We start from the raw sequence: 13,058 nt of genomic DNA on the forward strand, positions 1-13,058 counted from the left end.
AAGCGAGGAATGTCTACGCTTGCCAGCGATACCGGGAGTTGTGGAGTATGGAGTGCCTTTGTTTTGTTCTCATCTCATCTATAATACATAGGTAGAGAAGAGAGTCTGTCCGATATCCAAGACATGAGATCTAATAAATGAACATCACAAACGACCAGGCCAAAGAACTCAAGAAATCTAAACAAAGATTAAGAGAGAAAGTAGATGCTAAAAAGTCCATAGGACATTATCAAAAAAAAAATCGAAGGGATATATGCAAGAATGTAAATGGGAAGATTAGTACTCCGTACGAGCGCGATTAATGACCCTTGCCTAAGCTTTGCAAGTTGACCAACTCGTAGTACCGACCCTTCTTTTGGACCAGTTCGCTGTGAGTTCCACTCTCGACGATCTTGCCTTGGTCGAAGACGTAGATAACATCCGCTTTTTGAATCGTACTAAGACGATGTGCGACAGCGATTGTGGTTCGACCGCGGGCAGCAGCATCCAGAGCGGCCTGGACGACCTTTTCTGACTCGGAGTCCAGGGCTGACGTGGCTTCGTCGAGAAGTAGGATTTTAGGATCACGAAGTAGCGCTCGGGCAATGGCTACACGTTGCTTTTGACCACCTGACAACATGCCGCCTTTACTTCCAACAACGGTATTGAATCCCTCACTGTTACTATATGTTAGCGGACAAGCTATAGGAAAGATGAGTAGAGTGAGAACTTACGGCAGTGACATAATGAAGTCGTAGATATTGGCCTCCTTGCAAGCCTTGATCAAGAACTCTTCAGGCACATCGTCCTCCACAATACCGAGCAAGATATTCTCCTTGATAGTGCCCTGGTAGAGAGTCGGCTCTTGGCTGACCAGGGACAAGAAGCTGCGGTAGGAGTTGATGTTTAGTTTGCTAATGTTTTTTCCGTCAACAAGGATCTCTCCGGCGATTGCATCGTAAAAGCGCTCTAGAAGTGCAATGGTAGTACTTTTGCCGCAACCGCTAGGTCCGACAAGCGCAACATATTGTCCGGGCTTCACGGTCAGGTTCAAGCCACGGAGGACAGGCTGCTCAGGGCGAGTCGGGTATCTGAAGTGCACGCCTTTGAATTCGATTTCACCCTCCACCGTTTCGAGCTTCTCGCCCTCTTCGGACCAGTTGTCAATCTGTGGCTTTCTGTCAAACAATCGTCGAAATTCGGCTGCCGCATTCTTTGCCTTGCCCATGTCTGGCGCAAAAGAAAAGACGGTGCCCGCGGATTGAGCACCGAAAAGAATTTCAGAGAAGCATACAAAGAAGCGGAACATGTCATACTCGTGGTGGCCGAGAAGGGTTCCTCCGTACCAAAAACCGAGCGCAACACAGAAGAAAACAAGCGCCTGCGACGAGGCATATAGCAGGGATGATTTCAAGATAGAGATTAAACTGGCCCTGCCTTGTGCGTCAAGTTGGGCGTGGTAGATGTTCCAGACATCCATTTCTCGAGTTAACGATGCAACAGTGCGAATAGATGATGTAGCCTCGCAGGCAAAATTTGCGGAACCTTCATAGGCGAGCTTGGATCGTGACTGAAACTGGGCTAGCATGTAGAATCGGTAGAAACCGCATGCAAGGAGAACTGGCACAACTGAAATGCAGACCAAGGCTAATTTCCAACCAATCGACAGGGCGATGATGATTGCGGCTCCCAGGGTAGTGGAAGTCATTAAGATCGTGCCTAGTGTCACGCCGCTGACTCCAGAAAGATGCTTAGTCTCGGTGGATAGGAAGGAGGTCAAGGCGCCGGTGCTATTCTCTTCCTTGTCGAAGAAAGCAATGTCTTGACGGAGTAACGTCCGGAAGGCCGTGCTTCTCGCGCGACGAATGAGTCTCTCAGAGCATACAGCAAACGCAGCGCCGCTGGTTGATTGCGTTATAAACTGAACGATACCAACAACAAAGAACATCAGTGACCAAAAGTTCGCGTCGTGGCGGAGCTTGCCATATTGTGATTCGGGGAGCGCGAGGGTGCTAATGGCTTTGGAATATAGCACGGCTTGTGTGGGTTGACCACCACCGGCCAAGACTGAGAAGACGAGTCCGATGATCATGTGCGGAATTTCAGGCCGATTGAAGGAAGCAATGAATTTGAGCAGGTTCCATAGCGAATATTTAGGAGCTGTTTCGGGCGGCCTCTTGGACAGAATGGCGCTGGAAATCGACTTGTGGGTGCCGGTGCGGTCAATGGTCGTAGACTTCTCGTTGAGTTCGGAAGACTCGCTGGACGCAGTTTTGATTTTGGCAATGTCCGCACTGGTGAGATCATCAGCGTCGCCGTCCTCTTGATCCATAGCTTCAGCCTCCTTCTGCTCGTTTATACGCTGCGCCTCCACAAGCCTGTGATAAGCGCCCCCACGGTCAACCAGTTCATCGTGAGTTCCTTGTTCAGCAATTTTGCCGTCAACCAAAACCACAATGTTGTGTGCTGTCTTAATTGTGGAAAGACGATGAGCAATCACGATAGTCGTTCGGCCTTCGGCTGCCCTCTCCAAAGCCGCTTGAACAACGCCTTCCGATTTGGTGTCCAAGGCAGATGTAGCTTCATCAAGGAGGAGGATCTTCGGGTCACTGACAACGGCACGGGCGATTGCAATACGCTGTTTCTGACCTCCTGAAAGGAGAAAGCCGCGCTGGCCGACATTTGTCTCATACCCCTCGGGCAAGGCGGTAATGAAGTCATGAGCGTTAGCCATTCTTGCCGCGTTCTCGATGAGTTCCCGGATCTTGTCTTCGGGTTCTTTCTCGTATTTTGTGCCAATGATACCGTGTCTAATATTCTTATAGATCGTTGTGCCAAAAAGAACAGGCTCCTGGCTGACCAAAGAGATTTGTTGACGGAGCCAGCGGAGATTGAGATCCTTGATGTCATGGCCATCCAACAAGACTGTACCCCGAACAGGGATGTAGAAACGCTCAACTAGACCGACAACTGTACTCTTTCCAGAGCCAGAAGGTCCGACTAACGCAGTCGTTTTCCCGGCGGGCATTGACAGAGAAACGTCCTCCATGACAGTAACTTCGGGTCTGGACGGGTAGATCTGCTTGATATTGCGTAACTCAATGTGGCCCTCAAAGTTGTCGAGGATCTCTCCTTCATCTGAGTATGGATCCAAGGGGGACTGGCGATCAATGGTTCCGAAAATCTTTGCGGCCGCAGCTACAGCGTTTGTGAATGCTTGAGCATTCGGACTGACATTTCCCAACGAGAATGAACCGATCAAGATGGCCATGAGGACTGTCAGAACATCACCCACGTCGACTGCGCCATCCACCAGGAAACGCGAACCCATCCAGAAACCAAGACCGTAGTTCGAGAACATCAGGCCAAACATCGCGCCGATCATGAAACCCATGACGACCTGGTTCTTAGTTCCCCATTTTTCAGCCTCGTCCAGGTGGACTTCATACTGCTTCGCGAGTTTGTCCTGTGTACCAAACGCTGTGGCATTCCTGATGGAGCTGATCACCTCTTCAGCAACTGTACCGCCGGCACCGTAGCTGTCGAGCGACTTTTTGCTGTATTTGATGATGAACTGTGATCCACCACCCATGGTAAGGACAAGGGCAACGATTGTTGAGCTGCAAATCAAGGCCAGCTTCCAGTATTTGACGTAGGCGATGATGAATGCGGTCACGAAGGTGGCCAGGGCAGTCAAGGTGAGACCAACTTTCTCCGAAACGCCATCCTGGATGAGGTTTGTATCGGCCGTGATACGGGTTGTCACTTCTCCAGCACCCAGCTTATCAAAATAGCCGATGTTCTGTCGCAAGATGGACTCAAGGTAATGTTCGCGGATCTTTTGGGTGGCGTGTTCTCCCGTATAGATGAAGCCGACAGTACTGACATAAACGGTGACAAACTCGCCAATACCGAGGTACACGAAATATAGAACATTTTTGGTCAAATCGTCATAGAATTCGTCGTACGAAACCTCGTATTGCATTATGTTTTTGAAAGAATTTGCTAGGGAACCGAAGAGAATCTAAAGTCAATTAGCCGCGGGCTCCTTGAGCGCCATGTGAGATTCAGTACGTACTGTAAATAGAGGCAAGGCCGCACCGGCCGCAATAGCGCATATGGCACTGATTGCAAGAATAAGCAGGTCGACTTTGGTAGCATATCGCCAAAGGCCGAAGAAGGAAATGCTGGCTTTTTTCTCTTCGAGCTGAGTCTTCAACACTTGTCTCTCTTCTTCAGGCAGGTGAGCAATAAGCGCATCTAGTTCGTTGACTGAGACCGCATCGCTGCCGGAGGACGACTTAGGGCCGTGCTCCTTGTCTGCGGGAGTGGCCGTGGTACTGGATGGAGGGGAGAGATCGCTTGGTTTTTGCTTTTCGTTTGTAGGCTGCGGCGTGAAAGTCTGTTCCTGTGTCTTCGAGACCTCAGCAGGCTCGCGCGCAGCGGTCTCTGGCGCAAGAGGGTTTGTCTCTGGTTGCGACATCTCGTTTGGCTGAGCCCCAGAATGCTGCCGGATTCAGATAGCGTTGACTGTTCTGACCCGGGATTTTACTCCATGAGTCGGGTTTGTTGCGCGCGACAGACGTCCGAGCACTGAAGGTCTCTGCAAACTATAAGGGTGTCTGAGCCTGAAGAATATAAGGCGGGATAGTCGCTGCTCCTCACGAGATGCGGAGTCGGAGTCGGAGTCGGAGTCCGATCAGTGCAAAACAATCAAGGGGATCGCGCGAATTAGGGGGGCAATCCTTGATGGTAATATAGGGGACAGATGTCAGAGGAAGCGAAGAGAAAAGATCCAGGCACCCCGTGCCAGCGAGGCAGACCGTCGTCACTAAATGCTTTTGACTACATGGATGCCCACTTTGGCTAGACTGGATCATCGGAGCCCCAACTTCCCGAGATCCTTGTGCAAGCGAACACTCATCCTGCAATCCTTCAAGATGGAGCCTGTCGATCGGGGATTACAACCCCCGAGCAGGTACCTCTATCTCCACCCTCTGCTAAATGTTCAACAACAAATGGTGTTTTGGTTGCCTGGTCGCAGTCGGGGTCTGTCTCGGGAAAGGTATACTACAGAGTACAAGCAGGTCATAACTTGGCGTCAGCCTTCCATTGTTTCCAGAAGACCGGACCCTATCAGATCCCTTGCTGCTTTTTTTGTTTGAACGCGGGGTCCTGTTTCGGATAATTGCATTGATGGACTGAGTCACTGACTCACTGGTCTTATCGTCTAGCGTCGCATAGAAGAGCTGCCTGAAGCTATGCTCATTGCAGCTGCCATGTAGATAAGACAGTCACCCTTGGTTCCACGGGGCGTACATGGTTGGACTACATTCCTGGAACGTTGCATCTGATTATCTTCGCCGCCTCGACAATGGCTGGATTATCAACCGCCCTTGCGATGCCCGAGCCCGAGTTTTCCTCCAGACAAAGCTTGATGCGAAACTGACGTCCGCTTTGGCGATCCTTGGTTACGCGGCCACAGTAGTGTTCGTTCGCAACTTCGCATCTTGGAGCCTGCTGGGTCCCTGATCCCGCGAAGGAAAATGGCGGAGAATAATTGCTATTCCCGTCTTAGCGCAGAAATGCTTGTCGACGCAGAATTATGAATCTCATAAGTCGCATCACCTATGGCTGTTGCTTTCGCGACCCTTAAGCTCAAGTCTTGACGTTGACACCCTGGCCTCCACCCAATTATCTATGCCTACGGAGTAGTTGCCTGCACGGAGTAATTCGTATGGATTGTTCTTTTGCCTGTTGGGGACTGACTTACAAGTGGGGGGAGAGATGCGGCGCTAACTCCTAAGTCCGTTCCAAATTTATTCCAAACGAATACGACCGCCCTAAAACTTATACAGAGATGGACGTATTCCGTGTTCTCGCTTGCAAGGCGCCGCGGCCTCGGACCCCCGAATCCCCGAGGAGTTGTATGAATGGTCTAGAAGCTGCCATACTCCTTGCTAAGTGCTGATACCACTCATCAAAACAACACTTTACTGACTGCGGGCTTGAGGAAGATACATAATGCCACTATTATTTTACTCTGGCGCGTTCATTCTATACACCTCTGGGTCTTTCTATCAAATCTGTGCACGAGAGGGGCGAAAAACATCTAGCATGGACCCTTCTAGCCATCAAACTCGACCGCCGTTCCAAGGATGACAGTCGATTTCTTCAGCGAATCGCTAACGTGTCTCCGGACTTTGAAGCATGGCCGCGTTGGATGGTTGCCTATGAAATGAAGTTCTGCAGCACCTAGTTCGTTAGATTGCCATGGAACTTGGAAGGCCTAACTGATCACACTCCTACCAGTCTGACATGATCTGACAGTCTGACAGAGCTTGTACTACGCCAAACATCGGATCTAGCCACTCGCTTATGCGCAATGAATTGTGCAAGCTGAGTGGCATCTGTTGGAATATATGGTCCTCGATCACAACCGCTTCTAAGATTCCTGGGACTAGGTGCTCCAAGACTCCGACTCAAATCGTCCCCCACTTGCCAAACAACCGTAGACGATGCCGCCAAATACTGGAGAGTACAATGCTATTCTGTCAGTCTTGGAAACGGGCTTGTAGGCGTGGATGGCGCATCATGGTAAAACTCAGCTCGTGAAGATTGCTTGATGACTCCTGAGCCATGTAGTCAATCGGTTCTGGCTACGTGGTTCCAAAAGTGGTGGCATCCTTGCAGACATATGTGTACATGAACATATCAAGTTATGAACCATCGAAAGTGTAACAAATGCTTTACCTGGCCCTAACTCGGGGATCTGTCTGTGCTTGCCTGGAATGATATCTGACCCTCTGGCCTGCACGTAATCAAACGCTACCTGAACCCGTGTCCATGCCGTAGACCATGTCCGTGTTATATCACAGAAGGGAGTATCTATTTTGGAATAAGGACATAGTTATAACAGACAACTTGGTTAGTATAGTAGCTTTGGGCGACTTGGACATGGAATAGATACTCATGGTACTTATGGACTATGACGATGGCTATTCGAACAGGTGGATCTCGATTGCAGGCCAGAGCGGTAATTTCTGCCTAAGGCATGGATAATCACATGGTCTTCGGAAGCGAAGCGCTAACCCTGTCCGCACCAAAAAATATCCACCGACGAAAAGACCTGGAGACGGTCGACAACCTCACTACCGCCAGTCCATACACCCAGCTCGCCGTCGCGACAACCCATCAAGATGCCGGTTAGTGACATTCCACACCTTTGCCGACATGCTGGATGAATCTTCTTTTCGTCCAGCCCGTTTTTCTCCGTCCGCTCCGCCAGGATGACTTATGAGGCCAAATGAGTGACCGCTGGCTAACGCAACGTCCGTCGATATAGAGCCACAAGAGTTTCCGCACCAAGCAAAAGCTTGCCAAAGCTCAGAAGCAGAACCGTCCCATCCCCCAGTGGATTCGCCTCAGGACCGGTAACACCATTAGGTAAATACAATCTAGTCCAGCCTACAACGAGCCCATCAGCCGGTTTTCTTCGACCAGTGCGCAGAAGAGGAGGAACTACGTGGTTTGAAAGCAAGGATCTCGATTTATACAACATTGACTCGATATGTCCTCGGTACGGCCGGATCAGATATTGTTAGGAAAATACGCACGCACGGCGGTCGCAAGAAACCAGGCACAAGGGTATAAAGAGAACTCGCATCTAACATGGTCTTCTCTGCAGATACAACGCTAAGCGACGACACTGGCGCAAGACCCGTCTCGGTATCTAAGCTCGTGCTTTCTTTCCCGACCGAGACGTCAACACTTTGTTTTCCTGGGATCTTTCTCCGTTCAATTCAACTGTGATACACATACACGCACGGCCGAGAAATCCTTCCAACTCGCGATGCTTTAGCTGCCAATAAGAATCCACTCACGAAACCCGTCTTCACTTGCATACGATCGAATACCCGCTCTCCTTTATTCTATCTTTCTTCCCAACCTTCTCCCTCGCCTCGGGCTATCCACAAAAATTTGTTCGGAACCATGATTTACCATCGACAAGCGCACCTCGTCTCTGAATGACCTTGAGATGAGCGGTCGGACATATTGGAACTAGTGGCCAAGCGGGTCTGTGGTGACGGGCTCTCATGAGGGAATGGACTCCACTGCTTTCTTGTTGCAAGTCACTGTACGCGAGCTCTTAGGGAAACAAGAAAAGAAACACAAATCGAAAATCTGATGGGTAATGAGCATTGAACGGTATATTGAGCGCATGGTGATTGTAGACTGGAACATAGCGAGACCTCAAGTGCATCTGACACCAGATCAGTAGTATGTTGGGATGGTTCCCCAAGTGGGTGATCGATTCGTAGTCCTACTTGAGACGCGAGTCATTTCCCAGATTTCTTGCATGCCCTAGTCTACGTACATCAAGCTTTGTGAGTAGTTTGAGCTCTCTACTCATCCCTGAGCCTTTGGTAACGACAGCCATATTCCGCGCACTCGAGCTCAGGGCTTAGATGCCGTGTGTTCTCTGAGAGAATGATTTCTAGCTTTCGCGATGCTGTCGTCCCAGGTGGTTTTATTATGAGAGAAGCAATACAAAGTGCAAGGTGCCCTAGGTTACAGGTCCACTGCCAGAAACAAAGAAAAGGGACAAACTATAGCTACTAAAGACAAGAAGAATAGAAATCTATCATGCGCGAACATTGCTAAGTCAAGCGAAGAAATGAAAGTGAAATTTGGTAATCTATCGGTCAATCGGTGCAATAGGTCAATCCATTCCTTGGCCATTTTAAGGAAAACAGATGCAGCATTTGGGGGTAACGTAACCAGGTACTAGAACGAGTGACAAAAAGAGAGAAAACAAGACGAAACCGCAGAGTACTAGTATCCCATAACGCCGTGGAGCTAGACGACCCATTTTTGGTAGCAAAGTCCAGGAACCAACTCATCGTGTGTTTGTCATTAAGGGCCGTCTAGCAGTCCACATAGAGAGCAAAGGAAACATTCCGAGATGAGGCGTTTAACGGCTAGGAAGTGAAATGTTAGCAGATGCAAGTCAACCGGGGTTTCCGGTTTCGGGACTTACTCCTCAGCCCACTCATTCTCACGGCGGATCTGGTCCTCCTCCTCGGGGGTGAAGTCGTTCTGGATGTTGAAGGTCTTGCGAATCTCCTCGGGGGACTTGCCCTTGATCATGTTCGCGACGGTCTTGCAGCCGATGTCAAGAAGAGGCTTGATGTCAAGGTAGTTGGCGGCCTATAACGGAAAGGTTAGTAACTGTCAAGACCGTATATTAAACGGACAAGGATTATGCGTACCAAGATGATCTCAAACAGCATTTCCTGGTCGACCTGCATGAACTTCTGGTCCCACTCGTCAATGTCGGTGGTCTTGCGGCGGGTGTCGTCGTCGTCACCGGAGCTGGGAGGGTCGCTTCGGTGGTGAGTGCACCATTCGATGACCTTGGTCAGGACGTTCTCCGAGACCTAGGTTGAGGAAAAGTTAGATTGGAGCTTGACCCGGATTATGGTTTCAAAAATGTGACTCACATTGGAAATGGGGATAGCCTCCTCGAATGCGCCTTCAGGCAGGTCATCGATCATGTTCTTGATGAGAATAGAGCGTGAGGCAACATCGATAGCTAGTGAGTGTTAGCACATCCTCAAGACAACAGAAACACTTTGGGGGAAGCAGTCCCGGGGAAACACATACGGACTTCGATCTTCTTGCCATCGTTGCTCTCCATGATAAGAGTTTTCTCAGCCATCTTGAAAATTCGGGGTTGCTGTAAATCGGCGTTAGTGCTGGAGTCTGAGGAATTGAAAGTGGTAGGTTGGATTGTGCAAGCTCTGAGGCGGGCTCTGGTGTTAAGGTACGAGGGGTCCAAAGGCGGGGAGTGCATGCGCTTGGGTGAATGACCTACCGATTGCAGGGGATTTTTGAGTGGCTGGGTAGTTCCGGAAGTGTAGATTCACAAGATCTCAGAGAGAAGAGAGCTGCTGTGGATGAAGAAGGCTCGGAGGCAAGGGAAATGAGGAGGTATAAGTAGGCAGGCAGGAAGAAAGAGGTGAGCGGTGCCAGTCAGGAAGATACAAAGTCAGACTTAGTGCGGGCAAGATGTCCGTCATTCTCATTGTCACTGAGCCTAGTGCCCTCTATTTCCATGGTGCTCTTGCAGGCACCAGCCACGCACTGTCAAAGACCTCTTTTGCCTAGTGTTCGTCTGCAAGAGTGGAGTGTTCTTTCTTCCTGGTGTTTGCCAAAGGCTTCTAGGCTATTCCGCAATCCAGATGGCATGTTGTGCTTCAAAGGCAGCCTGAAATAGAAGGACTCTACTTTGTCCACGGATAAAGACCAGATATTGTCAAGAACGAATTTGCAGAGTACTACAGTCGTAGGCGGCCTGAATGCGGCTCTTGGTGCCCAGGCATTTCTTTATCACCTTCAATGAAAGAGCCACTTGATATCGATCCACTCGATTAGTTTTGCGATCGAGTCTGGAACTCGCTGTCCGAATCGAATGAGCTGGGATCGATAGTTTGTCTTAGTGATATCATTCTCCAACGCGTCTCTCTCATCCACTCGCGGCCCTCCCTGAATCGCATGCCCGGTTTTCAATTTGTTTTTGTTTTTCTGCCTCTTTCTTTTCTTACTTTCTTCGACTTTGCTTTTTTGGGTAAAATATCTGCTTTCCAAGGGTTCTTTTTCCTCCCGAGATTCTTTGAACTTCTTAGACCAGCGACCCGCGTCTCGATGTCGCGCCGTGATCATCCTTGATCGGTTCCACGACGTCTTTGAAGGCAGCAGCATGTGCAAGACAAGAGTTACATTCCGTATCTACTGCCATCTGTCTAATCCTCCGTCTCCCAACAAGTCCAAACCATGTGGAGGCGAACATACTTGCTCCTCTTATTGATTCGGGTCTACTTTGCGCTGAGCCCCAGCTACATCCACCCCGATGAGCATTTCCAGGGCCTCGAGGTTGTCGCAGGTAAGCGCTTTGTTTACAGAACCGTTTTCTCCCCTGCTTTGGTGCGGCTTGGTCAGTTGACGATGTGACGGGGCGGCTGATGCTCCCACACACCACACCACACCATGCGCTCGACACTCGCTTTCTTCGGCTTCGCATTGCTTATGCGCTTTCACTTATAGGCAGAATTCTTTCATACCCGTCGCGATTACCATGGGAGTTCACCTCTGAGCGCCCGATCCGCAGCGTCTTTCCGCTATGGCCGATCTATGACGTCCCGATAAGCCTCCTGAAGTGGTTCTATACCGAGACTGGGGATGAAAGCCCACCAGCGGAGCTGGTTTACTATGTTGTTCGCGGGGTCATGTTCCTGTTGAGCTTCGTCTTGGAAGACTGGGCCGTGCACGAGTTGGTGCCTCTCCCGCGCCATCGGCGAGTAGCTCTGGCGTTGGTGGCATCCTCATATGTCACCTGGACTCATCAGACGCACACATTCTCCAACTCGCTCGAGACGCTGTTGGTTGCTTGGGGTCTAGTTCTGATCAACCGTATCATTGATAACAAGGTTCGAGATCAGAAATCTGTGGGGAATCGACTGGCTAATGGTGGTAACAGCGCCGCTCTTCTCTGTTCTCCTGCGCTGTTCTATCATTTATCTGTGTGGCAGGCGTCTTCAACAGAATTACATTCCCAGCTTTCCTGGCCATTCCAGGCCTTCAGTTGTTACCGCATTTCTGGCGCAAGTGAGTCTCGCGTACTGTCCACCTCCAGTTCTCGTTGCTTATCAGCTTGTGCGCAGACCGTTATCCTTCTTGTCTATCATTAGCTTCAGTCTCATCTTCTTCTGTATTGCTGTCTTCATCGACACGACGTTCTACAGACCGTCCGCATCGTTCAGGGATGTCTTGCGCTCGCCAATAGTCACACCGCTTAATAATCTCCTCTACAACACGGACAACTCCAATTTGGCTCTCCATGGACTTCACCCTCACTATAACCACTTTCTAGTTAATCTGCCTCAGCTTCTTGGCCCTGCACTTGTGGCAATGGTTGTGCAAGCCTATAACCAGCGCTCCATACCCTCCTGGATGAAGAATCTCCGCGCAGCCTCTGCATTATCAGCCACCGCGATGCTGTCCATTTTCCCTCACCAGGAACCTCGGTTCTTAATACCTTGTGTGCCCCTGCTTCTCAGCTGCGTCCAAATTCGCAAGTCGCGCCTATTCTTGGCTGCTTGGGTCATATTCAATGCAGCCCTGGGGTTTCTGATGGGTATATATCATCAAGGAGGTGTCGTGCCCACGCAACTCGCGGTCCCATCCATCATCTCGGCAACCACAGAGACGTGGCATACGTCGCTAAAGCAACCGCGCTCTCTAACCGCTACTGTTGTATGGTGGAAGACATATTCTCCGCCATTGTGGCTACTGGGTGACAACTCTACCCTGCCTCTGGATTTAAACATCGATACCCGAGACTTCATGGGTAAGGCCGGGCCTGAAATGCTTAGTGAGCTTGAAAATTTGGTCCCTTCTTGTCCCTCAAAGCAGAAACGCGGCAGGTTTCTAGAATCAGGTTCGGAACAACCTGATGTTGTCTTCGTGGTCGCTCCCACATCCGTCACCTTTCTAGATCAGTTCATGGCTCCGCAAACCTCTGAATCGAGTCTGGAACTTCTTGAGCTGTGGACCTACAGAAAACATATTAGTCTGGATGACCTGGACTTTGGCACCGATGGCGTTCTGCCCACTTTGAAGCGGGTGATTGGGCGACGCGGGCTAGGAGTTTGGCTTGCGCAACGACCCGAGTGCCGTGACAGCTAGCCTCCAAGTCTATCATCTTATTCATACACCTTCAGTCGACCTTAACTAAGGTTGCGGATAGCGTTTGAGCAAGCCTTCGCCTGACCACTTCCGTCCGACATTAATATGATCAGGCTATTCTTCCCCTTTCTTTACCATCTTCACTTCTCTGTACATGTTTTTTACGCGTTTCCCAACTTCTAGATCTTGCGATTTTTCGGGTTGAACTGGTCAGGACATTCATACAATATACCCTTATGTACTCTTCTTTCACGAAATCCTCCTCTTATTTTATTACTTTCTTCTTGGGTCGGAATTAATGGCGACAATACCATCCTCTTATTCTCAAATAT

At 49.9% G+C, this 13,058-nt stretch overlaps 3 protein-coding genes across 3 annotated transcripts; 1 reads left to right on the plus strand and 2 right to left on the minus strand.

Annotated features, from left to right (window-relative positions):
• Positions 1 to 298: 298 nt before the first annotated feature.
• Positions 299 to 4,462, minus strand: mdr1 (ABC multidrug transporter Mdr1; the record flags this gene model as incomplete). The annotated part of the gene is made up of 3 exons (XM_026747672.1): positions 299 to 656; positions 714 to 4,003; positions 4,058 to 4,462. The coding sequence occupies 3 exons, from the start codon at positions 4,460 to 4,462 to the stop codon at positions 299 to 301; spliced, it is 4,053 nt and encodes a 1,350-aa protein (XP_026603504.1).
• A 4,491-nt stretch (positions 4,463 to 8,953) lies between these two features.
• skpA (SCF ubiquitin ligase subunit skpA) lies at positions 8,954 to 9,700 on the minus strand (the record flags this gene model as incomplete). The annotated part of the gene is made up of 5 exons (XM_026747673.1): positions 8,954 to 8,960; positions 9,020 to 9,189; positions 9,252 to 9,419; positions 9,483 to 9,574; positions 9,646 to 9,700. 5 exons carry the CDS (start codon positions 9,698 to 9,700, stop codon positions 8,954 to 8,956), a joined length of 492 nt encoding a protein of 163 aa, XP_026603505.1.
• A 1,115-nt stretch (positions 9,701 to 10,815) lies between these two features.
• Positions 10,816 to 12,726, plus strand: smp3 (glycosylphosphatidylinositol-alpha 1,2 mannosyltransferase smp3; the record flags this gene model as incomplete). Its single annotated transcript, XM_026747674.1, has 3 exons — positions 10,816 to 10,924; positions 11,086 to 11,646; positions 11,675 to 12,726. The coding sequence occupies 3 exons, from the start codon at positions 10,816 to 10,818 to the stop codon at positions 12,724 to 12,726; spliced, it is 1,722 nt and encodes a 573-aa protein (XP_026603506.1).
• Positions 12,727 to 13,058: the final 332 nt, after the last annotated feature.

The sequence above is a fragment of the Aspergillus mulundensis genome (assembly GCF_003369625.1).
Source record: "Aspergillus mulundensis strain DSM 5745 chromosome Unknown scaffold_5, whole genome shotgun sequence".
Lineage (NCBI taxonomy): Eukaryota > Fungi > Ascomycota > Eurotiomycetes > Eurotiales > Aspergillaceae > Aspergillus > Aspergillus mulundensis.